This window comes from Podarcis cretensis (assembly GCF_951804945.1).
Source record: "Podarcis cretensis genome assembly, chromosome: 6".
NCBI classification, from domain to species: Eukaryota; Metazoa; Chordata; class Lepidosauria; order Squamata; family Lacertidae; genus Podarcis; species Podarcis cretensis.
Window position 1 is genome coordinate 99,045,940 of NC_137175.1, and position 24,481 is coordinate 99,070,420.

At 44.5% G+C, this 24,481-nt stretch overlaps 2 protein-coding genes across 2 annotated transcripts; one reads left to right on the forward strand and one right to left on the reverse strand.

The window, feature by feature from the left end:
• Positions 1–91: 91 nt before the first annotated feature.
• Positions 92–11,263, forward strand: ITPA (inosine triphosphatase). Its single transcript, XM_079981743.1, has 8 exons — positions 92–325; positions 2,657–2,714; positions 2,796–2,860; positions 5,309–5,382; positions 6,582–6,613; positions 7,506–7,621; positions 9,828–9,904; positions 11,011–11,263. The coding sequence occupies exons 1-8, from the start codon at positions 107–109 to the stop codon at positions 11,132–11,134; spliced, it is 765 nt and encodes a 254-aa protein (XP_079837869.1). The 5' UTR covers positions 92–106; the 3' UTR covers positions 11,135–11,263.
• A 6,081-nt stretch (positions 11,264–17,344) lies between these two features.
• Positions 17,345–22,887, reverse strand: LOC307219234 (uncharacterized protein; the record flags this gene model as incomplete). Its single annotated transcript, XM_079982263.1, has 4 exons — positions 17,345–17,493; positions 17,633–17,841; positions 22,488–22,585; positions 22,882–22,887. The coding sequence occupies 4 exons, from the start codon at positions 22,885–22,887 to the stop codon at positions 17,399–17,401; spliced, it is 408 nt and encodes a 135-aa protein (XP_079838389.1). The 3' UTR covers positions 17,345–17,398.
• Between the last annotated feature and the right edge of the window lie 1,594 nt (positions 22,888–24,481).

Below are 24,481 nucleotides of genomic sequence, written 5' to 3' on the forward strand. Positions count from 1 at the left end.
CGAGGAGAGAGGGGGACGACAAACTGCGCCTGCGCGGCGGCGGGACGAGACACCGGAAGCGCCTTCCTCGCGCGGCTTCTCCCCCTCCGTTCTCTAAGCTCATTGGATGCTGGCGGAGGTGCCTGTCACTGCTCCCCACCAACCAACCCAGAGACCAACCGTCAATCACCGGCGGTATAACCGTCTCTCTCATTGGCCCGATTCGAGCGGGCGGAGGAGGCAGTTGAGCCCTAACTGTGGGATTGGGCGGGCGGGCCGAGGAGGCGCCGCGATGGCGACGAGGAGCGTGGTGTTCGTCACCGGCAATGCCAAGAAGCTGGAAGAGGTGGGAGAGGCGGGCGGGCGGGAGGGAGGGGGTTCTGGAAACGCTCCCAAGGCCCAGGTGGTTGAGGCGCCGCCGCCGCCATTGCTCTCCGGCCTGACAGAGAGAGAGAGAGAGAGAGCGAGCGAGCGCCGTCAGCCCGGCGGAGCCCCGAGGGCTCTCGAGTCCGGGGGCTCCAGCCAGTGTGCCGAGGCGCCCTGGGCTGCCCTAAATGGTGGTCGGGGTGCGGCTGGCCGCCCTGGCCCGTCCCTCTTTCCCTCCTCGGAGGCCCCCTCACGTCTCTGCCTCCGCGGGCGAAGGGGCCTCTGGGACTGGCCGGCGGGGGGGGGGGGCGCGCTGGGGGCCAGGAGCTGAGGCAGCCCTCAGAAAGGCAGCTTGGCAAGCGGGGGCGATGTTCTCCATTCCTAAAAAAGAGCTCCGCCCCAGACTCCGGAGGGGGTCTCTCCCCCACTGCCGGGGCCTCCTCTTTCCAGCCCCAGGAGGCGGGGTGAGGAAGCGCCTCTCCCTGGAGGGGGGTGGGCGGCGCGGAGACCAGGCCTGTGGCAGCTGCGGCCCAGAGGAGGCTGAGGGAACACTTTATAAGGGGGCCATGGACTCTGAAAGGTTGAAAGCCTCTGATCTAAGCCAACCCCTGAAATGCGGGAATCCTTCATCCAATGTGGGGCTTAAGCTGAGATTAACTCCTGTGTGTGTTTGAGAGAGGGAGGAGAAAGGCAGAGATACTGAGACACCCATTTGTGGTGTGTGAGATGAATATATTCATTAGGACATTGTGTATTGGGGGGAGGCCGTTTTTCCGTACTGCACTCCCGGTGTATACCCAGTCCTGAGCCCTCTCCAATTGTGGAAGAGGGGAGGAGGGGAATTTGATATAAAGGCAACACTATTTGGAAATATACGATGACAAAAGGTAAATTTCCTGCAACACAATTGCTGTCTGGAGTGAGGCCTTGTCAGCATGTAACACCCTGGTCAGAGTTCTGCACTGGTTGCTTGTCTGACGTTCAAGCATATAAAGCCCTTAACAAATTGGGACTAATTTACCTGAGTTTACCTATGAGATTGCCATACCTCACCTGTGCCCACTCAACCACTTCAAAAGGCGGAATTGGCACTGCTACAGGTGCCACATAAGACCTTTTCTGCATTGATAAGAACTCATTCGTTCAATGTGGCAGTGCCTACACTTCGGAGCTCCTTGCCTGTTGAGATCAAGTAGGTCAGGCATGTCCAGAGTCTGTTTTGGGGGCCTAATCTGACCCACCGGTCAATTTAATCTGGCCCCCGTGGCAGTATATGTCCTGGGGTAAAATCCTAAAAAAAAGCTTTGGGTAAAATTGTAAAAAAAGCTCAGTGTCTTTAGTCGACCCTTACGCGTTCATCAAATCTGGCCTTCTTTGAAAGTAGGTGCTTTCACTGTACAGTGGTACCTCTGGTTACATACACTTCAGGTTACATACGCTTCAGGTTACAGACTCCGCTAACCCCGAAATGGTGCCTCAGGTTAAGAATTTTGCTTCAGGATGAGAACAGAAATTGTGCTCCGGCAGCGCGGCAGCAGCGGGAGGCCCCATTAGCTAAAGTGGTGCTTCAGGTTAAGAACGGACCTCCGGAACGAATTAAGTACTTAACCCGAGGTACCACTGTACTCTTTTCAGTGCTTGCTGAAAAAAATCCTGTTTAGAGAAGCCTGCCAAGATGCTTAGAAAGTTGAGGTGATTTTAATCAGTTTTAGTAATTTAACTTTTGTATGTTTTAAAATACAGTTGCATCCCCCCCTTGATTTTACTGTTTTAAACCACTTTGAGGTGTTTTTTTTTACATATTATGAAACTAATAAATAAAATAAATAAATCCCCAAAGAGGAGGTACAGACCATAGAAAATAAAAGAATGGACCTCTGCTGTTTATGAATGCTATTACTGGCCAGACTAGCCGTGTGATAGGCTGTCTGTATCTGGGGAAATAGCACAACTATTCCATTGAGTTAAAAAAAAAGTTGTGGGTTTTTATTTTTTAAAAATGTTTATCAATTTATTTTTTAGAATACAGTTTCAAAAAAATCAACAAGATGCCACAAATCAATCGAAGGAAAACAAAAAATCATAACTAACCGTGACACTGAGTGAATTGGGTTTTTGAATTGGGTTTTTGAATGGGGGGGGGACCTGAACGAGGGGGGGAATGAGGGGGGTGTATTTATGGAGTTGAGCAGCTGCCATGTAAAAAGTGAGTAAACAAAGCATAGCTGTTTAACAGCAAATGTCCATTGTGGAAGCAGCCTTACATCAGTATTGTATTGGAGTCTGATTACTGTGCTCTTTATCTTTGCAGGTGATTCAGATCCTAGGTGACTCCTTTCCATACAGGCTGGTTGCAAAGAAAATAGACTGTAAGTTCATACCTCACTACATCTTTGTGTACTTTTTGAGTGTTCCTGCAATATGCTAACTGCAACCTTTTCATTTTACAGTGCCTGAGTACCAAGGGGAACCTGATGACATTTCTATCCAGAAGTGCCAGGAAGCAGCTAAGCAGGTCCTTTTCCCCCCTTCTAGATCTCTAGTTCTGAAAGCTTTTGGGGCAATATTGCACAAATCTAAGGCCAGAAAAAATCTTCCTCCCTTTCAGAGAGTATTCTGTTCCCATTAACAATCTTCCTCCCTTTCAGAGAGTATTCTGTTCCCATTAACATTATTCAGTGCCATTTCACGGATTGTACAGTGGCCAACCTGGGTTTGTCATGAGAAGTATATTCAATGGAGTTCTGTAAGCCATTATGAGTCGTTAAAGAGAATGCTTGTTTGCATCCAATGCATCTAGTTTCAGTAGCCAGACATTTTTAAGTGTGTGTTCAAAATGTACCATCTCTAAATTTGCCACACACAACTCTTTCTGAAATAAATGCATATTATGCTCATCTTCGGGACGCGGGTGGCGCTGTGGGTTAAACCACAGAGCCTAGGACTTGCCAATCAGGAGGTCGGTGGTTCGAATCCCCACGATGGGGTGAGCTCCCGTTGCTCGGTCCCTGCTCCTGCCAACCTAGCAGTTCGAAAGCACGTCAGAGTGCAAGTAGATAAATAGGTACCGCTCCGGCGGGAAGGTAAACGGCGTTTCCATGTGCTGTTCTGGTTCGCCAGAAGTGGCTTAGTCATGCTGGCCACATGACCTGGAAGCTGTACACCGGCTCCCTCAGCCAATAAAGCGAGATGAGCGCCGCAACTCCAGAGTCAGTCACGACTAGACCTAATGGTCAGGGGTCCCTTTATTCTCATCTTACCCGTACTATCTGTTCTTTGTGCTGAATTCTGATTGTATGCTCTGCAGAAAGACCTAATCGCTTAGAGTTTATAAAATGCTATGTATATCAGTTGTATTATATAATTCATTAACTGAATAATGGATACACAAAGCAATGTATGGCTAGGAATATAATAATTATTCTGTTATCAAATCAATGTGATCTAGTTGTAAGCCTGTCTGCTGAAAGTGTCCAACTAGATACCTTGAATGGGAACTTTAAAGGCTGGTTGGGTTTCTGGGTTTCCTCAGTCCTTTGGTGCTTGTCTTCAGCATCCAGAAATAAAGGAATATGAAATGTCTTGTAATGTGGAGGCTTTCATTTTGGCTGTTGTGGTTAGTAGTCACCAACAGACCTGTTCTCAGTTAGGATCTAAAACCAGTTTGTGCTGATTAACATTGCAACATCCTGTGTTAATGAATTCTACATTTTTAAATTTCAAAATGCACTTATATGCTTCCTGTTTTCGATTCTTTTTCTAAAAATATTATTAGTGTTTTGTTGGTTGTAGCATGCAGCCTGATCTCAATTTTTTGCACACATCTGGACTGAAATAAATGATTTTGACTGAATTTCCATATCTGTTGCTCTTCCACACAAAACTGAAATACTCTCTTCCACTGTAGATTTAGAAAGTCAGTCAAAAAGCTCTTGTTGCATGCGCTGAAGGCTTGGCTCTCTGGATTGGGCTCATTAAACTGATATATTCAGAGAACTTTCTCTTGTTGCCCCAGTATGTCCTTCCTTTCTTGACAGTATGCATACATAGTAAGATTTACGGAACATGTTATTTGAACCTTATTAAATTTGGGCAAGTTTCAGTTAGTCATTTTGGAGAGATTCTCTTGGAGTTCTTCATACTGGATAGAGGCAGCAGAAGAGAATGCAAAGATCATATTCACACACAAAAAATACTGTACGCAAGTCCCAGGATGAACAGAATTTCCAGTTCAGATTACTTCTTAATAATCTGAGTTGAAAGGGACCCCAAGGGGTCCCCCGCAATGCAGGAATGATTAATTATGAAAGTCAACTTGTTCTTCGATCACATTTGTATTGAAGCCTTTTTACAATGATTTCTGAATTGCATAACGTCCTACTCTGCAAGGAGACAAGGAAAGCCGGTATCGGCAACAAACTGATACCGAGCTCTATATCATAGCAGCAACTACATCTTGGCTATTAGTTCCAACTGCTCTGGAAGGGTAATCTTCAATTAATGGGGTCCAGCACATTACAGGAGCCTCTTACTGCAACAGAGCAGGGGAGCCTGTAGTCTCACAGGGGCTTCTGCAATGGAGCCCTCAGAGTCCAAGGATGGCAGTGCCACATTACCAGGCCAGGAAGGCACTGCCCCCCTCCAGCTTGCTTGGTGGAAACACTTCTGTATCTGCCCTCATATGCCCTTCCTTTCTACTTCAGAGTCCTCAACCTTATCCCCTGAAGAAGGTGAATCTCTCAGAGTCCCTAACACAGTGGGGATGTTGCTTATTTCTATGTAGCAGCTGCATAGCTGTGTCTTTTGCAATAAATTTGCATATTATTATTATTATTTATTAGATATTTATAAGTTCTTTGGGAAGATGATTTATGTTTACTTTTGGATACAAAGCCTCCTTACAATATTGGGGGAAAACTCTGCTGTCTAATTAATTAAATTGTCACTGTATTCTCACCAACAGATCCAGGGACCAGTTATTGTCGAAGATACTTGTTTGTGTTTCAAAGCCCTTGGAGGACTCCCAGGGCCGTATATGTAAGTAATGTTAAGGCTTTTATTCAGAGTATAGTTGATAAATGGAAAATGTCAAAAAGTGTTTAACAATATTCTTTGAATCCATTGACACATGGATTAGATTGGTCACCCAAATAACTCCTATCAGCCCCAGGAAGCATGGGCAATGGTCGGGGTGATGGGAGTTGTAATCAAACAACATCTGGAAAGCACCATGTTGGCTACTCCTGTGTAACAGTCTTCATTGACTTGATCTGGCATAGCAAATACAGTGGTATCTCTGCTTACGAATGCAATCCATTTTCGGGGTGCCATTTGCACCCGAAAAGTCCGTAAGTAGAATGCTGCTATTGTGCACCCGCATATCCTTGCACAGTGGGGACGTAGGTTTCTGGGCAAGAATTGATTATGATGAGGGTTTGCCAAACATGCCTTCCTCTTAGCTCGTTTCTCCCTTTCGTCCTGAGTTTGTGCTGCTTCAAAGTCCATGAATCTGGAGCGTCCCTTGTATTTCAGTAAGAACTTGGATGGCAAATTTATAGCCTGATTGGTTTTCTTTTTCTTCCTGCTTGGTGGGGCCAAAAAGCACCCCAAGCAAGAACAAACTGATAATAGGAGGGGTAAGCAGTGCCTTTAACCTCTTTGGCTGTACTAGTGTTTACTTATACTGTAGATCACAAGTCCATTTAGCACAATTCACAAAGAATTGAAATGAATAGAAGCAATGGAAATTACAGTAATCTATGCCCTGGTAGCCTCTTTAATGGGCTGCTGCAATGTGTTGTGCATGGGACTGATGTTGAAGACTTCTAGAAACTTCAGTTGTTACAAAATAAATTATTTTAAATTGTATGTCACTCTGGGAATCTTGAACTAAGCCTATAGAGTGATCAAATCAGAGTTGGCTAACCTGTGGGACAACATAAACCACTTACCCTTTTTTCTCAGAGGCCACCTTCTGCCTTTTGTGTCTTTGCTTCTCAGTATCACATTGGGGTGAGAAATTTGTGGCATCCAGGTGTCATTGGACTTCAACTCCCATCAGCCCCAGACAGCAAAGTAGTTGAGGCCAACAGTTAGTCACTTTGGTTTAAATAAATAATTGAAATGTTTGTTGAAAATAAAGCATTTAGGTTTCCATGCATATCAAATACTATTTCACTGTTTCTTTTATTTATGTGAAATAATGAAGATTATTTGAACCTGAATTTTCATTTCAGAAAATGGTTCCTAGAGAAGCTGAAACCAGAAGGTAATTTGGTATTTCATCCTACTTCCCTCTGTGATAAGGCACCTCTCCTGAAATTTTCTGTTTTTTTCTGAAATGTATAGTGATGCTCTGTAGTGACCAGACGTATTGCTAGCAGCCTAGCTCACTTTCCATAGCAGTCTGGCCCTGCCATCAGTCCCATACCTGGCTTTCGATTCTTAAGCAGTCATGCTTTTCTTTTCCTGTAGAATTTACTTTGGCATACAGTTCCAGAAGTCAAGCCAGGGATTGTAATGTGTTTCTTCCTGGAACAAGTGGGTAGGAGTCAAATAATTCAGCTAAGCGTGTTAATGGTAAACAACTGACCATGGTTAACAGGACCTTAAATGCTGATGAAGGTACCCCCTTTCTAAAAAAAAACAGGAAAAGCTGCTTGAAGAGGGGGCAGCAAGGATCAGAGAAGTGGCAACAGGGTGTTTAACCCTTTCCTTGTCTGCTCTTTCTGGCTGTATACACACTGTACATTTAAAGCACAGGGCTTCTCTCCCCCCCCCAAAGAAAAGAATCCTGGGAGCTGTTGTTTAGTCCTTACAGGGCTACAGCTTCCAGCAACCTTAGTGTTAGTATAGTAGTGTGTAAAAGACCATGTCAGTCTTACAATAATAATAACACTGAAAGCAATACCTTTGGCCACCAAGGCAGCAATATGTGCTGAGATGGGTGCAGAACTGATTGAATCCCAAAGAGCAGCCTGCCTTCCAACAGTAGGAAAGTGCACGGTTCTCATAGTAATGATAGGATTCATGGGATGTGCGTGGGACACTTGTTCATGCTCCAAATGTGTATGTTTTCTTGGTTTCTGCGTAAGTATCTGCTTGTTGGGCAACACTTTCCTCAAAAGAAATTATCTGACTTTCCTTTTTCTTTGGCCTAGGGCTGTACAAACTGTTAGCAGGATTTGAAGATAAATCTGCTTATGCTCTCTGCACCTTTGCCTATAGCACTGGAAATCCAGATGACCCAGTGAAGCTGTTCAAAGGCCAGACTCAGGTGTGTATAAGAGGTTTTGCTACAGTGATGGTTTTGGATTAATGATGGAGCAGGGTGGACCCAAGCTCTGAGCAAACTAGGTTTTGCCAGTATAACAGTAGTAATACTTTCCATGGCCTGTTCAAGTGCATCACATATTATTATTTCAGAGATTTGGTAAAGTACCATATTTGCTTGAATCTAATATACACCTTTTTGGCCAAATTAGGCACCCTAATTCAAAGGTGCATTACATTTGAGTAAACAGGCTCGGCGCACATGAACACTCTCCTCCAAGCCCCATCCCTGGGCGGCAGTACCACTCAGTATGGGCCTACCCAGCTCTAGCCCCGTCCCCTATCAGAGGGCTGGGGGGGGGGAGAGGCATCCAAGTTCTGTCCCAGCGAGGACTGGAAGGCAGTAAACAGCATCCTCCAAGCCCTCAAGGGCTGGATTGAGGGGGGGGGGAGGGTGGTGACCACTCAGCGCACGCCTGCTAAGCAAGATTATCCAAGCACTGTCTCCCATCAGCAACGAGGGCTGAGGGAGGAGGGCGTCCAAGCACTGTTCTAGCAAGGGCTGGAAGACTGTTTAGTTAGGCTTGCCATATGTCTGGATTTCCAGGGGTATAATATCTGAGTGTGTGATTTTTAGGATTTGCATAAATGTTTGGAGGGTGGCTCACACCCTCCTCGGTGCCCTCAACCACCTGCAAAGCTGCCCAAGGAAGCAAGGAGGGGAAAGCACACACAGGGTGGGGGTGGCAGAGGGGGGCTGTGAAATGCCCTTTTCCACTCCTGCCTCCCTCTCTTCTTTCTCCTCACAATTACCCATCATGTGTTGGGGAAGAAGTGAGTGGGGAGGCTGGATGCCAAGGCACCTCTCTCCCTCTCACACTCCTTTTGTTCCTCCTTTCACTCTCACACACTTCGAATTTTTCCACTCCTTGGCTACTTTCTCATCCTTGGGTCCCATTCCCTGGGTAAGAGGCTGCTGTGGATCTCTTCCCTCTGTGCCCCCCCACCTTTCTATTGAAAATTCTCTTCTATTCCCCCCCCCCATAAGGCAGAGAAGGTGCACTTGCTTCCCTTTATCTCCCTCTCTCTAAACTTGCATCCTCATCCAAGGGAGACAGTGGAAAGGCATCCCTCGACATTGTGTTGTGCATTGCAGTTAATAGGTTAGATCAGAACCAGCTGCTTCCTCCCGCCCCCCAAAAGAGGTAGCGGTAGTGACCTGGATTACAACGCCTCCTCCTCCTGGTTTGCAACTGGCAGTGCCAGGCTGACAAATCAGGGCCCAAGACAGCTCCGGCACTGTTCCATTTTGGAATGTTGATACAGAGGGTGGACCAACAGGGAGCAGAGAAAAATGTGTGTGTGCTTGTATGGTGTGTTTTTTTTTTAAAAAACCAGCTCCCTCTGCTGGCATAAGCTCTGAGAGGGGCGGGGGGAGGAGGAGGAGCAGGAGAAGCCAAAGACAGCGCAGGCAGCAGGCGGTTGGGAAGGAGAGGGGGTGTGTAGTCCGGGTGGAGCCCCTCTCTCCCTTGCTTGGCTGGCTGAAACTCAGTAAACTTTTTGCGCATTAACATTCGCCAGCAAATACTTTTTTTGGTTTCAAGGTTCTGAAAATTGAAGTGTGCATTAGATTCGATGGTGCATTAGACTTGAGTAAATATGGTAGGCTAGTAGAAGGACAGGTCCTGCTGAAGTAGAATCAAAATGGCTTCTGCTTTAGAATTTTTTGAGAGTATTGACAAGCATGTGGATGGGATGATTTGATAAAACATTATTTACTTGGACTTTCAAAGAACCTTTAACAAATTCCTTCACCCAAATGGTCCTGAGCAAGCTTTGCATTGATAGAATATGTGCTGGCAGTGATAGAGTAGGAAAGGGATCTTGGGATCATAGTAGATAACTAGATGAAAACATTGACCCAGTGTATGGAACCTGTGAAAAAGACAAATTTCATGTTGGGGGTTATTCAGAAAGGGATCAAAAAGAAAGCTGCCAGTTGTAAAATGTTTGTATAAATCCATGAACAGGGGAAACTAGCTACTAAAAGAAAGAAAAAGTACCTTTCCTTTGATGCTGTCCAGCTCTTCCTCCATGTTTCTGAAGCACCGTCAGGATTCTCTACAGTTGGAGCCTGGCTTATACATCACTAATTTTTATGCCGGGCACTGAATGGGAATTGAGTTCTTTAAAAACCCTCTTACTTATAGGGACATATAGTTGACCCAAGGGGACCTAGAGACTTCGGATGGGATCCATGCTTCCAGCCAGAAGGTTATGATAAGACGTAAGTTGCTACTTGTCTCTTTGTTATGTAAAATATCCAAAATGGGTTCATAGAGCTCTATAGCTTTTAAAATGTATATGTGGGAAGGGAATTATTTGTTTGTTTTTCTTTTATTATGTATTTTGTATTCTCATTTTGTACTTTTCTGTTGTAAACTGTTCTGCGATCTTCAGATGAAGGGAGGTATACACATTTTAATAATACAGTGGTACCTCGGGTTAAGTACTTAATTCGTTCTGGAGGTCTGTTCTTAACCTGAAACTGTTATTAACCTGAAGCACCACTTTAGCTAATGGAGCCTCCTGCTGCTGCTGCGCCGCTAAAGCACAATTTCTGTTCTCAGCAAAGTTCTTAACCCGAGGTAATATTTCTGGGTTAGCAGAGTCTGTAACCTGAAGCGTATGTAACCCGAGGTACCACTGTACTCTGGTTAGTTTGTACATTGTAGTTCTACAGAATATGCAGTTTATTTCCCTAGGAAATCATAATTCTGCCCTGAAATCTTTGTGGACACAGTAAGCCTGTAACTTATGTGGTGAGGATTGTGTCTAAAATGAAAATCATGTATAGTCAAAACACATTGGGTGCAATGATGGATGGGATTGCCCAAGTCTTTTTCCCCAGATGCCATTCATTCATTCATTCATTCATTCATTCATTCATTCATTCATTCGTTTATTTATTTATTTAGCTAGCTAGCTAGCTAGCTAGCTAGCCAAACTAATAAATCTGAATGTGCCCAAGTTAAATGTGTGTAAGTTATAGGCTTACTGTATAGTTACTGTCAGGGGGAGTCTAGTGGAAATTACAGTAGTTTGACAGCAGTGAAATTCCAAGATCTCCAATGAGAGCCAACATGGTGTCCTCCAGATGGCATGAACTGCAGTTCCCATAATCTCTTAACCATTGGCTATTCTGGTTAGTGCTCATGTAATCTGGCTGCCTTGGGTAAGGGAAGTGCTTCATGCCTAATATAATTCTTCCTAATTCAGGAGTGTGTGTTTTAGGCTGGGAGGTGTGCAAATTTAAAGTAATAATAAAAAACTGCTACAGAATTGGTGGACTATTACAGTTTATCTTGATAATGTTGCATTTTCTGTCCTTAGCTATGCAGAATTACCCAAGTCAGTGAAAAACTCAATCTCTCATCGTTACAAAGCCCTGAAAGAACTGTCTACCTATTTCTCTCAAGAGCACAACTTGTCAGAGGCCACATCTTGTCCCAGTTAGCCTGCCTGGGTCTATGAGATCCTGTGACTTTTGTACAGAAAATTGTATTTGAAGTTGGAGATCGACGTTTACTTGCCTGCACAGATCATGTCCAATAATTTTAATTTTCTTTAAAGACCTGTGTTTCCAGCTTTCTTGCTTGTGAAATAATTATTTCCAAAAGGCAGCATGTCAAATATGTGTTGAAGGATTTAGATTTTCACTAGAAGCACCAGAAGAATTCAAGATACACTAGCATACAGGAATGAAGATGCAAGAATAAGCATTAACTGTTCAAGTACTAGGAAAATAAACACTGGGTTGATGTGCTTTGTTATCAAGACAGGCCCTTGAATTTCCAAGGCAAACCAACAATGGATCAGGAGCAGATTTTGAAAAGAGACAAGAAATGTCTTAAAGCACCTTCTTCCAAGCAAAAGCTAAAGTGACCAGAGCCAGTGGTGCAGGTCAAGTGGGGCCCCAAAACCCAGGACCTCCCAATATGACCACACAGATAGCAGGAAATGATTGGGGCTTGCCTAACCTCCAATCAGTGGTGTCACTGTGACTTCTCGGGGTGGGGGGAGACAGCAGAGAGTTTAGCGTGGTGAAAATGCACTAGATGGTGCTAGATGGGCTCTGCCAGTGCATATGCACCATGCTGACCTCATTGCTTCTCCCTGCTGGTAAGTTGCAGTGATGGTTACTGTTGTGTCAGGGTCTGGTCTGGATCGGAAGATTGGAGAATGCAATCACAGGAAGATCAGCTCTTAACAGAAGAGGAAGGGAAATACACCTCCCCCATTCCCAGCATTTCCAGAAGCAGAGACAGAAGCTGCACAGTTCAGAGAGGAGCTACCCAGCTTTGAGAGAGGAGCTAGGCAACTAGAAGGGAGGGAGCAGCTGGGTGATACATCAATCGAGAGTGGGGGGAACCCCTCCCTCCCCCTGAACTCGGAGATCCGAGCGTGTCAGAGAACAAAGGAGACGCAGAGGAGGAGGGACATCTTGCTGCAGAAGTGAGGAGGGATTAGAGTGAGCATCTGCTATCCTTGCAGAGAGTTGCCTGTCTGCTCACAACATGATACTGTGATAAAAAGACTATAAATCTACCAAATGCTTGTTGATTCTTATTGGTGAGCTTCCAGAAGAAAGAAGGGAACTCCTGTACTTGACATGTTGGTAGGAAAGTTCTGCCCTCCTCCTGGTGACTGCTACTGATCAAATAGCCCCACATATACACCTGGGCTGACATGGACATGGTGGAGCCCACTGTGGTGACAGCTGGTTGCTGGAGTATTATTTTTCCTTTTCCTTTTAAATGTTTTATCGTCAGGGGTTGTTGCATTAGTAAGGAGGGGGAAGAAATTTGATTCAGTTCACATTTAAAGGCGAACCTGCTTTTAAGCCACAGTTTCCTACAGAGTGCAATAACACAGTCATCCGTAAGTAATCAACATTCTCTTAATTTTGCAATGCAGTTCTGCAGTCATGTAATATGTTCAGATGTATATTACCAGGTTAAGTGTGCATAAGAAATGCATCAATTAATGAGAACGAGATATTCCCATTATATGATGAGAGAGCACTGTGCATACTGGACAATGTTGCATACAAAGATATGTGCATTAGGACAAATTCACACTAAAATGCTGACACATTTTTATGGGGATCTTTTTTTAAATGCAAACTGATTTGAAATTGTTGAGAACAGAATGTAAGATTGAAAAACAAGAAACTGAAACCAACAGATTTGCCAATCCACAATGGCAAGTGGTGCTCATTTTATTATGTTATATTATCCATTTCATATTAATTGTTATGGTGTTTATTCCTAAGTAAAGATGCTGAAGAGTAGAGCAGCAGAAACAAAATGCATTTGAGTCCTCTAGTCTGGATGCCACAATGATATAAGTGAATTGAAAATGCAAAGTGCTCAATAGTATTTATTTCTTTTTAAAATCAGGGTTGGAAAACTATGATGGGATTTGTTATTAACCAGGGCCTGCCTCTTTGGGCTTGCTAGGAAGTTTTGCAGAAATTGTATTTTCTTATTTTTGTTAAATATTTTTATTAATTTTCAATTACAAAAATCCAATATTCATCTTATTATATTAATACTAAATAGCAATACTAATTCAAGTACAAATCAATTACATAGCCAATTATAAATCTGATCTGGCTTCCCACATTGCTGTACTTCAGGGTCAGAGTCCCTTTAATTCTACCTCCAGATTATTGCTCAAAGCAAATACAATCGATTCTTGATAAAAACCCTTATACCACATCTACAATAATTAACTTCAATTTGCATTAACACATATAATAATTTGTAATTTCGCAAGTGAACTTCTCCTTTCTTCTTCCTGTGTGAGGTTTTAATTTCCATCAATTGTTCCTTTAATTCTTTATCAAATATTATGTCTATATTAATTATTCCTGATCTCCTTTGTGCCTTACGGCTGTGTTGACTCAAAGTTACTCTGGAGAGGTCTCTCTCTTTGTTCTCAACTCTTCTGATGCAGCTGGAAATTCCACTTTCGATTTCAAGCAGGGAGTCACCCAATGTCCTGCCAAAGCCCTGGTGGGCCTCCCAAGTTCTCCCCTCCACGTCCAGTTGAAGCAATTAATTATAATTATTCATAGAAGAGTGATCTGGTGCCCTGCCAGAGCTCCGGCAAGTCTTCAAAGTCCAGTCCCTTCTCCCCTCAATGAGGGGGCAAGTAAAAAAATTAACTCTGCAGAGGCTCCAAGCCCTTTTTATAGTTATTTCAAATAGTAATATTTTTCTCACACAGTCCCGTTTTTCATTATAATCCATATCTGTACTCCCATCTCCTTTCTTCTTAACTTGCTTTATTTTCTTTGGCATTCTCGGAGGGGGGGGTTGCCGAGTCATTTATGTAACAAAGGAATTATAATGAAGTGATTGGCTCCCCCCTCCCAAACATACCATCTTGTTGCTCGAATGAAGTCATCTTCCAATTTAAATCTGTACAACCTTGTAGCTGTTTCGATTCGACAGTCCTTAATCTTGTCCGATCATTACCGGCACACGTCTGTGTATTAATCCTAATTAGTCTCTTAATGAACAGAAGAACTGCTGCTCTTAATGGCAGCATTGGAGGGTTACCAAGAAGTGAAGTGCTTTTGCACTCAGCGTCTCCCCACCTCTCACCTCCATGTCAGAATGAAAGGCAGGTATAGAAACGATCTCCCCCCCCCCCCCCGGGCCCTGGGGGGAGCTTTCAAGGATAATTACCCTCAAATCATCCTTGTTTGTCTTTGCTAAAGGTCTCTGCTATCGTGGGAGCTGTGCCATTAAGGCAACTGGAAACCAGAAGCCAAACACAGACACTTTTCAACATGGTGGGGGCACCAAGGGAAAACACTTCTGCCAAGGCTATGACTCCTGTTTCTCTCTTAATAGTTAAATTAACCCCTCTCAACACCCTGTAGTAATCTGTCCAGTATTATGATGAACAGAAGCAAGACTTTATTCTTAGACAGGCATCCCCAACCTGCAGCCCTCCAGATGTTTTGGCCTACAACTCCCATGATCCCTAGCTAACAGGACCAGTGGTCAGGGATGATGGGAATTGTAGTCCAAAACATCTGGAGGGCCGAAGGTTGGGGGTGCCTGCTCTTAGACCTCCTCATCCCCCTGTTTATTCAGTTTCTGTCCAGTGTGTTCTGCCAATAAACAGCTTTCCTTAGGCTGTGAGGACGTGGAATGTTACTAGTTTGTGGGTGTGACTCCCTTATGCCATGAGTTTTTCTGGGTGCCAGGCATTGAACTCCTGGGTTCAGCAAATGGCTTTATTTCAAAGAGAAGTTCAGTTCTTTGTATATGCCCAGGAAAACATGTTGAATCTGTGAGAATATTCTGGGGTTTAGTATTTAAATTTCTGGACAGAATACAAGAAAAGCAGTCTGCTAGATTACTTTCACAAAGCTGATATTAGCTGTCAAAAGGAAAGCTAATTTTGAAGCATAAAATGGTGAAAATAAATTTGTGCAACTGCCTCTCAGAAATTGCCTAAATGCTATCTTACTCTGTTTTAACCACCCCCGCCCCTCACACACAGGAGCACCACCATCATAGTCTTACACCCATATCTAGTGAGGAAAAATGACCTCTGTTAAGAGAGTTCCCAGATTTCTCCTTTTTCAACATACTTCATCATATTGTTCTACACAGTATTTCACCGCATCCACCTGTAACCGTAACAACATGTTCTAATCTACAGGGAAATGTAAAGCTGCAAAGTCCTGCTTACATTTGCACAACTCCCTGGTTCAGATGCTTGCAGCGCACAGCTGGCCCAATGCTACCTTCAGAAAGACAGCCTTCTAGCTGAAGTGGTTCTCTATTTTAAGGACTGTCCAGCTCAAGCCCAACTGAGCTTGAACAGAGGCACAAAACCTGAGGATCAACAATGAGCACAGTGGTTCTCAAGCCTATTTCCTTGGGCCACACTTTCAAACCCCTCAAATGCCCTGCTTTAATCGGGACATCACAGAACTGACTGCCCCCATTTTGCTCCCCTGTGCTGGTTGTGCCAGAGTGAGGCACCCCAAAACAGGCATCGGGAGACTTGGCACTGGCAGGAGCGGCCTTCTGGAAGACCACACCAGGGGAGGGAGGGAGGCAAGGAAGGGGGGTGGCAGGGAGGGGTGAGTTTAATGAGTCTAGCCTCACCTACTTCAAAGGGCTGTTAAGGGGATTAAATGAGAAGAACCATGTATGCCACCCTGAACTCCTTGGAGAGAAAGGTGGGCCAAAAAATGTTATAAAATGAAGAGAAGAGCTTGATAGAAGAGGTGCCTTAGCTGCTACTTACATGGCAGCAGCATCACTGCTACTTACCGGGAGGAAGGGGGCAAGGAAGAGCCACACTGCTCCCGTGGCTGTTGCTCTGCCTCCCGTTAGGCATGCGTGCACATGTGGGGTGACAATGTATGGCTAGTTCGCATGTGATCTATGGTACTCTTTCTGTGGGAGCATGCATTCATAAATCCTCTTCTTCAGTGCCTGGTCAGCTCAGCTGGTTAAAGCAGGGCGCTGATAGGGCCACGGTGGCATGTTTGATCCTGATGGGGGGGGCAGTGGGATCTTTCTGCCTTGCAGGGGTTGGGCTGGGTGATCCTGGGGGTCCCTCCCAACTCTACAGTTCGCCCTGCACACTTCATATCTGAGTGGTTTCACAGTCATCTCATCTGTGCTGCGCCAGCATGGGATCTTGAGGGGCTGCCCTTGACTCCGCTTGCGGGGCCTGGGTGTATGGGGTGCCCCCGGAGAGAATTCCCCTCCCACTTGGGAGGCTTCCGCTGGCAAGGTGGGTGTGCAGCTGAATGCGGACAGGAAGGCTGGTCATCTCTCACTGCCCTGCCCTGCCCTTCTCTTCTTTATAGTTTATGATTTTCAGTTTGATACAGTCCAATAATTTTACCATCATTTTAACATTTCAAAACTTGACTTCCCCCTCTTTCTGCTGTTCATTAAATTTATTTATTTTTATGTTTTCTGCATATCTAAATTAATGAATTTGCTCACCTATTCATCTACATTAAATATATATACTCTTATAAACGGAGGGACTCTTATAAATGGGGGACGCGGGTGGCGCTGTGGGTTAAACCACAGAGCCTAGGACTTGCCGCTCAGAAGGTCAGCAGTTCGAATCCCCGCGACGGGGTGAGCTCCCGTTGCTCAGTCCCTGCTCCTGCCAACCTAGCAGTTCGAAAGCACTCAAAGTGCAAGTAGATAAATAGGTACTGCTACGGCGGGAAGGTAAACTGCGTTTCCGTGTGCTGCTCTGGTTCGCCATGCTGGCCACATGACCCAGAACTGTACACCAGCTCCCTCGGCCAATAAAGCGAGATGAGCACTGCAACCCCAGAGTCGGTCACGACTGGATCTAATGGTCAGGGGTCACTTTACCTTTACTCTTATAAAACTGCAGGTTATTACAATATTCTTATCCGTTAACAGTTTATTTGTAAATATCCAATAAACCATTTCCGTTCTTTTATAAATAGTTGGTTATCTTGCTAATTTTCCCGATAAGTTTCGCCATTTCGGCATGTTCCATAAGTTTTTTGTATCCATTCTTCTTTTGCTGGGACATACTATTCTTTCCATTTTTGGGCAAGTAACTTTCTTGCCCATCCTCACAACTGTTGGGGAAAAAGAACCCCTGGGGATAAAAACATGATCAAATACTAGTGTATTAGTATTCCAAATTTTATTTAAATCCATACAAAAATTATTTATATATTTCTTTATTTATATATTTGGAATTGTGGGGAGGGGGGAACTGAGCGGGGGAGGGGGGTAAGACCTCCGCACGAGCTGCTGGTCTCACTGCTGCCGTTGCCTGGAAGAGAAAAGAAGAGAAAGGATTCTTAATATTTTAATTGATTCTTATGCTGATAACCCATCTTTCTGCTCCCTCCGCCCCACTGCCAGATTTTCTCTGGCCTCCCTGTTCCGGAGGAAGAAAGATCAACACTCACCATCCACGTTGTTATCGGTGGACTCCATCCCCTGGTCGCATGGTCTCACAAAAATCGATCGAATCTTCACCACCTCCTCCTTTCCGTCTTTCATGATGTTGACCTCCTCCTTCCACTCATCTTCCTTCTTCTGGCAGACCAGGGGATGTATTTTGGGCAACCGGCAGCAGGAGACCAGCAGCCCGCGGAGCCTCCTCAGACTTCGGAACCTAGGGAAGAAGAGGAAACCGTGAGGAAATGGGTTCTAGAGATCTCTGTGCTGGATTTGGGGCACCTGGCAGCTAAACCTCCCCTGCGTTTCAGAAAGAAGGAGAAATCCTACTTACACTTGACATGAAGAGAGTCTCTGAACTCCCTCTCGCAGCATCTTTCTCCTCTCTCCTTCACTTGCTATCCTCAAATGGTTGCTCTTCCCAAAGTGCTCAGCCAAGTCACTCAGCAGGGGGACGTGTCACAATGGAGGACATGACCCTGTTACTTTAGCTATCTTGCTTAATAACGGGCATTGTTCCCTTCATATTCACTTTTCAAATCTATCTTTCAGTGGGTTAAGCGGTTTTATTCCATTTATTTAGAAAAGATCTCGAGCTGGCTTCATCCAGCCTGGTGCATTTCTGGACAGGACAGGAAACCCCTTGCAAACACCCCCCCCCCCTTGCAAACACGGCGGGGTCACCAAGGGAAAGCACTTCTGGCCTCGACTACGGCTGCTGTTTCTCACTTCATAGTTCAAAATAACCCCTCTCCACACCCTGTAGTAATCTGTCCAGTATTACGTTTCAGTGTACCTCAAGCTCTACATTTGATTCTTGGCTATTAAAAACTGGTTGAAACCATTTTATTTCATTCACAAAAGAAAACCTGACATGGGATTCTGATCAAGGTTTATAGACAATGGGTGAGACATTTATTGATCCTTTTTGTAAGTTATTATTTGTCTACTTTAGTGTATCATTTATATATTGTAATCAAGAAGGGGTTGGGGTGGGAAGCACTTTTGAATACGAAACTGGTGGGTGGCTGTCATGAGTTCAGATCCATTTCATAGAATCATGGAATCTTAGAGTTGGAAGGGAGCCACGGGTCATCTAGTCCAGCCCCCTGCAATGCAGGAATTTCAGCGACAGCATCCCTGACAGATGGCCATCCAGCCTCTGGTTAGAAACCTCCAAGGAAGGAGAGTCCACCACCTTCCAAGGGAGTCTGTTTGACTGCCAAACAGCTCTTAGTGTCAGAAAGGTTTTCATGAATGTTTAGTCGGAATCTCCATTCTTTGAACTTGAAGCCATCTGCTCAAGTCCTAGCGTCCAGAGCAGGATAAAACAAGCATCCTCCCTCTTCCATGTGACAGCCTCTAAGATAGCTGAAGATCTCCTCTCAGTCTCCTCTTTTCCAGGCTAAACATACCCAGCTCCTTCAAGCATTCATCGTAAGGCTTCGTTTCCAGACCCTCGATCATCTTGGTCACCCTCCTCTGCACATGGTCCAGCTTGTCAGCATCCTTCTGAAACTGTGGTGCCCAGAAGTGGACACAGTATTCCAAATGTGTTCTGACCAAGGCAGAATCGAGTGGTACTATCACCTCCCTTGATCTGGACACTAGACGCCTGCTGAGGCAGACCAGAATAGTGTTAGCTTTCTTTTGCTGCTGCATCACGCTGTTGACTCCTGTTAAGCTTTTGGTCCACCAAGACCCTTAGATCTTTTCCACCTATACTGCTAGAAAGCCAGGTGTCGCCCATCCTATCTTAGTGAATCTGGTTCTTGCTGCCAAAGTGCAGAACCTGACATGATTCCCTATTGAAATTCATTTTGTTTGCTTGTCACTTGTCACCCAACTTCTCACTTTTCCCCAGGAGGACAAGGAAACATTCATGACCGCTCATCATGTCCCGGTGGTGGGCAACATTTGCAGCCTGGCGCATTGCACCACCATCTCGGAGCCACACTGCTCCCGTGGCCGTTGCTCTGCCTCCCGGTGTCACCACCTCCGAGTTCCTGCCGGAACCCAGCTGTTTGAATCAGCCAATTTGCGGTGGTCCGGGGGGCGGAGCTAGGAGGAGCAGACCTTACTGATGCAGGCTTCCGTCTGGTCCATGTGTTTCTGCTGGAGGCAAGAAGGCAACATCGGTTGGATCTTCCACCGCACCTGGGAGTCTTGCGACCACCATCAAGCGGTCAGCTCTCTCCTCCAGCTGTCGGGTGCTTTCCTGGTCCTTTGGGTTGTTTATCAATTTTCCTTTATCTTTGATTTTAGATATAATATTTTGAGTTTCCTTTTTCTTCAGTTGCTACACCAGCAACCTTCCTGATTTTTTTGCATGTTCGAAGTACTTCTGTTTCATTTTTTTTCTTTATTGAATTTATTTATTTATTGATCATTGAATTTATTGATCATTGAATTTGTAATAACTTAATAGTTTGCTTTATAGTTTCTTTGTTGGGTTTCTGTATTAATTCTTTTTCCTTTCTTGTCAAGGCCTCTAAAATTTCCTTTTTCTTCTGTTCTCTCAATTTCTTATTATTTGTATTTTGTTGTATCTACAGACCTCTCCTGACCGCCTTACTGGCATCCCAAACCACCTGTAATTTTCTTTCTCTATTTAAATTTAATTCAAAGTAAACTCCTAATATTTTCTCTGCTTTTTCTAAAAGTTTGTGATCATCTAACAACTCCTTATTCAATCTCCATCTATGAGTGGAGTCATTTTCCTCTCGTAGTTGCAGTATTACTGGATTATGATCTGAAATTGTTCTTGGTAATATTTCTATTTTTTTTTAATTCTGCATATTTTAAAGTTGTGCTGGGGTTGTCTCACCAAAGAGTACTTGCCCCAAACCTAGATCTAGGCATCCAGGGAATTTTCCTTTTATACCTATATTTTTCCTTGCCTACCAACAGGATGCTACTGTGAGGCAGTCAGGTGGGGGGTGGATGGGAGGCAGGAGCATTTAGGCCTGCTGGGACGCATGGCCCAGTGACTGGTCAGGGATAGATGGGAAGTTCTGCTTCAACATCCAGAAGGTCATAGGTTCCCCATCACTCAACCAGAAGTTACTGTTGTCATTTTGTAAAACGGTTAAAATGATATATAATGAAATTCAACCAAGGGGATTTGAGGAAGTCACTTAATAATGTTACCAAGATTTAAACAGGATGTATGTATGTATGTATGTTTTTTTGTTTTAAATTTTGGAAAATCAATAAAAAAAATTGAAAAAAGAAGTTACTGTTGTCAGTGCTGGTCTGTTGAAGCCCTTGCTCTGTACCTGAGCACTTCTGATTTAAAGTACATATTAATCCACTTTTCTCTCTCTTTTTGCTCTGCTGAAGCAACACAGCTATCAATAAAAAAAATCCTTCCAGTAGCACCTTAGAGACCAACTAAGTTTGTTATTGGTATGAGCTTTCGTGTGCATGCACACTTCTTCAGATACCAGAAGAAGAAGAAGAAGAAGTGTGCATGCACACGACTTAGTTAACAAACTTAGTTGGTCTCTAAGGTGCCACTGGGAGGATTTTTTAAAATTTTGTTTCGACTACGGCAGACCAACACGGCTACCTATCTGTAAACAGCTACCAATAGTTTAAGCATGATTACATTTGCTCTCATAACAACTCTGTGAGGAGGGGCACTAAATTATTCCAATTAAGAGCAAGAAAAGCAAAAATGACCTGTAGTAACTTGCTCACAGACTCTCAATAAATCTGCTGCAAGAGGGGGTTGGGATCCTCTGAGTCTACAGTCTTCAAACCAGGGCTCCTAGATCCAACGAAATTTCCCCAGACACTCTGCAAAACTCTTCCTAACTTCATGAAGTACAGACTATGGTGTTTACTTGTAGAGAAAAACTAGAAGAGGGGAAATTCAATATATTTTCATACATCCTTGTAGAAAGCTGCTAGTGACCCAAGTCAAAACAATGTTGCAACCTCATGCCATAAATGTCAGCTAATGGGTAATAATGAACTCCTGCTGCTCCAGGTTGTTTTGTTGGGAACAGAGAACACACTGAATCCTACCCAGGCTGCAAATCTCCACTTGGATTTTTGCATAGCTCACTTAAGAGGTTCACAGAGTCCCTAATCCTACATTAATCCTTCCCTCCATAGCTATGTTTTCTTTCCAAGAACAGAATTATTTTGTCAATGTTATAAGAAAACAAAATGGGAAGATTATGAAGCAGGCAATCCTGTGGAGAACCCAATTACCAACCATATGTTAAAAGCAATAACTTAATCAGTTGATATCATTTTCTATAATGCCATTACAAAAATATACTCAGCAATTTTTCCCCAATTTAGAAAATTCCAGAGGTAGCCCCTCTATAGAATCTTGTTTTCGTGAAATGAAAGTGAGAGGTTCACAGAGGTTTTCTAATATCTGCTTCATCACAATTAGGTAAACAGAGAAACTTTCATATGCTTCAATTGCCCTGGCTTCTGTACTTATCTTCTGGCTCCTGTCCATGTTTTGCCCATGAGGAAGACCTTCTACCCTGCCTCGCTCAGGGGAGAGGTTTAAAATGCACTAGACACATGTGCACTAGAATTCCTTATGCTTCAGCCTTCTGCCCAGATCTCCGGAAGAAAAATATCACAGCTTGTTCTATCTTGTGCGTAAATGCACACACAAAGAGACAATATGACCCTGCACTTGCCACCTCTGGTAACCGCCTAGCAATGAATGAATAGCCTGCAACTACTCTATAATGAACAGAAGTAGACTCAGCTTCCTTAAGTTGTTAATAATAATAAATCTGCTGTAGTAAAGTAATAATTAATTAACTAATGCAAAAGTATAATTAATGTAAAGAAAATTAATCACAAAGTACACAACAAGTAGGTAGGTACCTCCAGAGTGCATAGTGGGGACACGAAATCACAATGACCTTTGGTCTGACAGTAGAGGTAATCTTACGCAGGAGTATCCCTTTTTCTATGTAATTGGCCTGCAAGCAGGGAAAGTTGAACCATAAAGAGCAGCGCACACCTCTCAGAACCCTACACCATTGCTTCTAGTTTAGCTAGCCCCTGCTTAATGCCCAGCTTACTCCCAATTCTGTCACCCTCCTCCCTACAGTCAAACTGCCAATAGCTTTCTTTTCTACAACACGGGCACACACATCGGCAGAGCACTGATTGTCCATTCAGAAAACACACTAGTCCTGTTCACAAAGTCACCAACGTGTAGGCTAAACACCCAAGCTGACGCCTATCCTGAGATCAAGCACTCTGCACCTAATACCTGCATGCTCAGTGCGACATACAGTACTAAAGGAGTGTAGGCTCCCCTTTTCAGATACTGGGTTAGATTCAACTAGATTTTACTCAGAGTAGACCCATTGAAATTAATGGTCTTGACTAACTTTGGTTGATTATTTCAATGGGTCAGAGTAAACACTGAATCCCACCTACTGTTTTAAGTATGAAAGCATTCAGGGAATAATCACCTCCCCGCTATTATCAAGTAAACAAAAGAAAACTTAACAACTTGTATACAACTATTCCATGTGTCTGTTACTCAGTCTGCCAACTCTTCCAGAATTATTTCACCAGCCCAGGCAGAAGCAGCACTGTCACAAAACTGAGAAGCAATAGCGTGTAATGTCCATGTTTGGGGCATGTGCAACCTTTTACTTGGTAAAAGGAAAAACAAATGTGGTATGATAAAAGGAGAATTCTGGAATTTCCTGTGCAGCAATGTGGTGACCGCCATGAAGGTGGCAAGTTACTGCTGGTCAGCAGGAACTTGCCACCTTCATGGCAGTCACACCCAGTGGCGTAGCGTGGGTTATCAGCACCCGGGGCAAGGCAAGTAATTTGTGCCCCCTAACCCACGGATTTGCGCCCCCTAACCCGTGGATTTCCCTAACCCCCAGATGTTGCGCCCGGTGCGGCCGGCCCCCCCTGCACCCCCCATGCTATGCCACTGGTCACACCCCTGCCACTGCTGCTGCTAGGAGAAAGCCAGGAGGGACCACAGAGGCCGCTGGAGCCGGATAGGTATGCGCCAGATCCCAGGACCCGCGAAAGCGGAGCAGCATCCTAGTGAAGCCCAGCTGACTAGAAGCGCACCGTGGACGGCTGCTCTGGCACCAGTGAGCAACTGGGTGAGTGCCTCCTGCAAGTGGGCAGGGTGAGCTTTGGGCCGGGAAGCAGCATCTGAGCCCTGTGTGGCTGTGTCCTGAACAAGCCTATTTTTTTTTAACTTGGGAAGGGAGGCGGAGAGGCCTTCCCTCCTCACCCTGCTCTTCCAAAATAGTCTCCATCTCAAAGAAGAATCATACCGCCCAATCTCATTGATAAACCAAGACTACAAGATATTCACATCCATATACAAAATGCCATTCCAAAACCCCATAAAACCCCTCAGCGCAATGAAAAAACAATGGGAGGACGACAAAGGCTGTGAGATTAGCTTCACCCCATGGACTAGAATGTGGTCTAAACCTCCCTTTGAATCCATCTCAGCCAAAAGAAAAGAACTCGCTCTGAAACTCACAGATGGTGCCAACCCAGGCACCATTCCTCCCAAGGGAAGAAGGCAGAGACGTTTGCAGGTGTTTGGCCAGCATCTCCAATGGTTAGAGGGATGCCTGGCTTTTCCAGAAGGGAGCTGGGAAGCAGAAACCAACCTTGGTCTTCGGGAGAGGATGGTTTCAGAGCGAGGAGCCAGAAAGGGGAGAAAGAGAAGACCAGGAGGCAATTTGCGCCCCTTAGGCGTGAGAGCAAAACAGTAAAATAAGGGGGAAGCCCAGCGTTTGCTTATCTACTTATCTGTTTTATTTAGCTAAGCGAGGATGGCTTCACTGGAGAATCACAGGGCGGTTCACAGCAAAAAGATA

Bases quoted from the DNA above. Each gene is read 5' to 3' on its own strand.
- ITPA (XM_079981743.1), top strand. From the start codon at position 107: ATGCTGGCGGAGGTGCCTGTCACTGCTCCCCACCAACCAACCCAGAGA. The intron at 6,614-7,505 runs GTAATTTGGTAT...TCTTTGGCCTAG, and splicing joins AGAGAAGCTGAAACCAGAAG to GGCTGTACAAACTGTTAGCA. The intron at 7,622-9,827 runs GTGTGTATAAGA...TCTTACTTATAG, and splicing joins TGTTCAAAGGCCAGACTCAG to GGACATATAGTTGACCCAAG.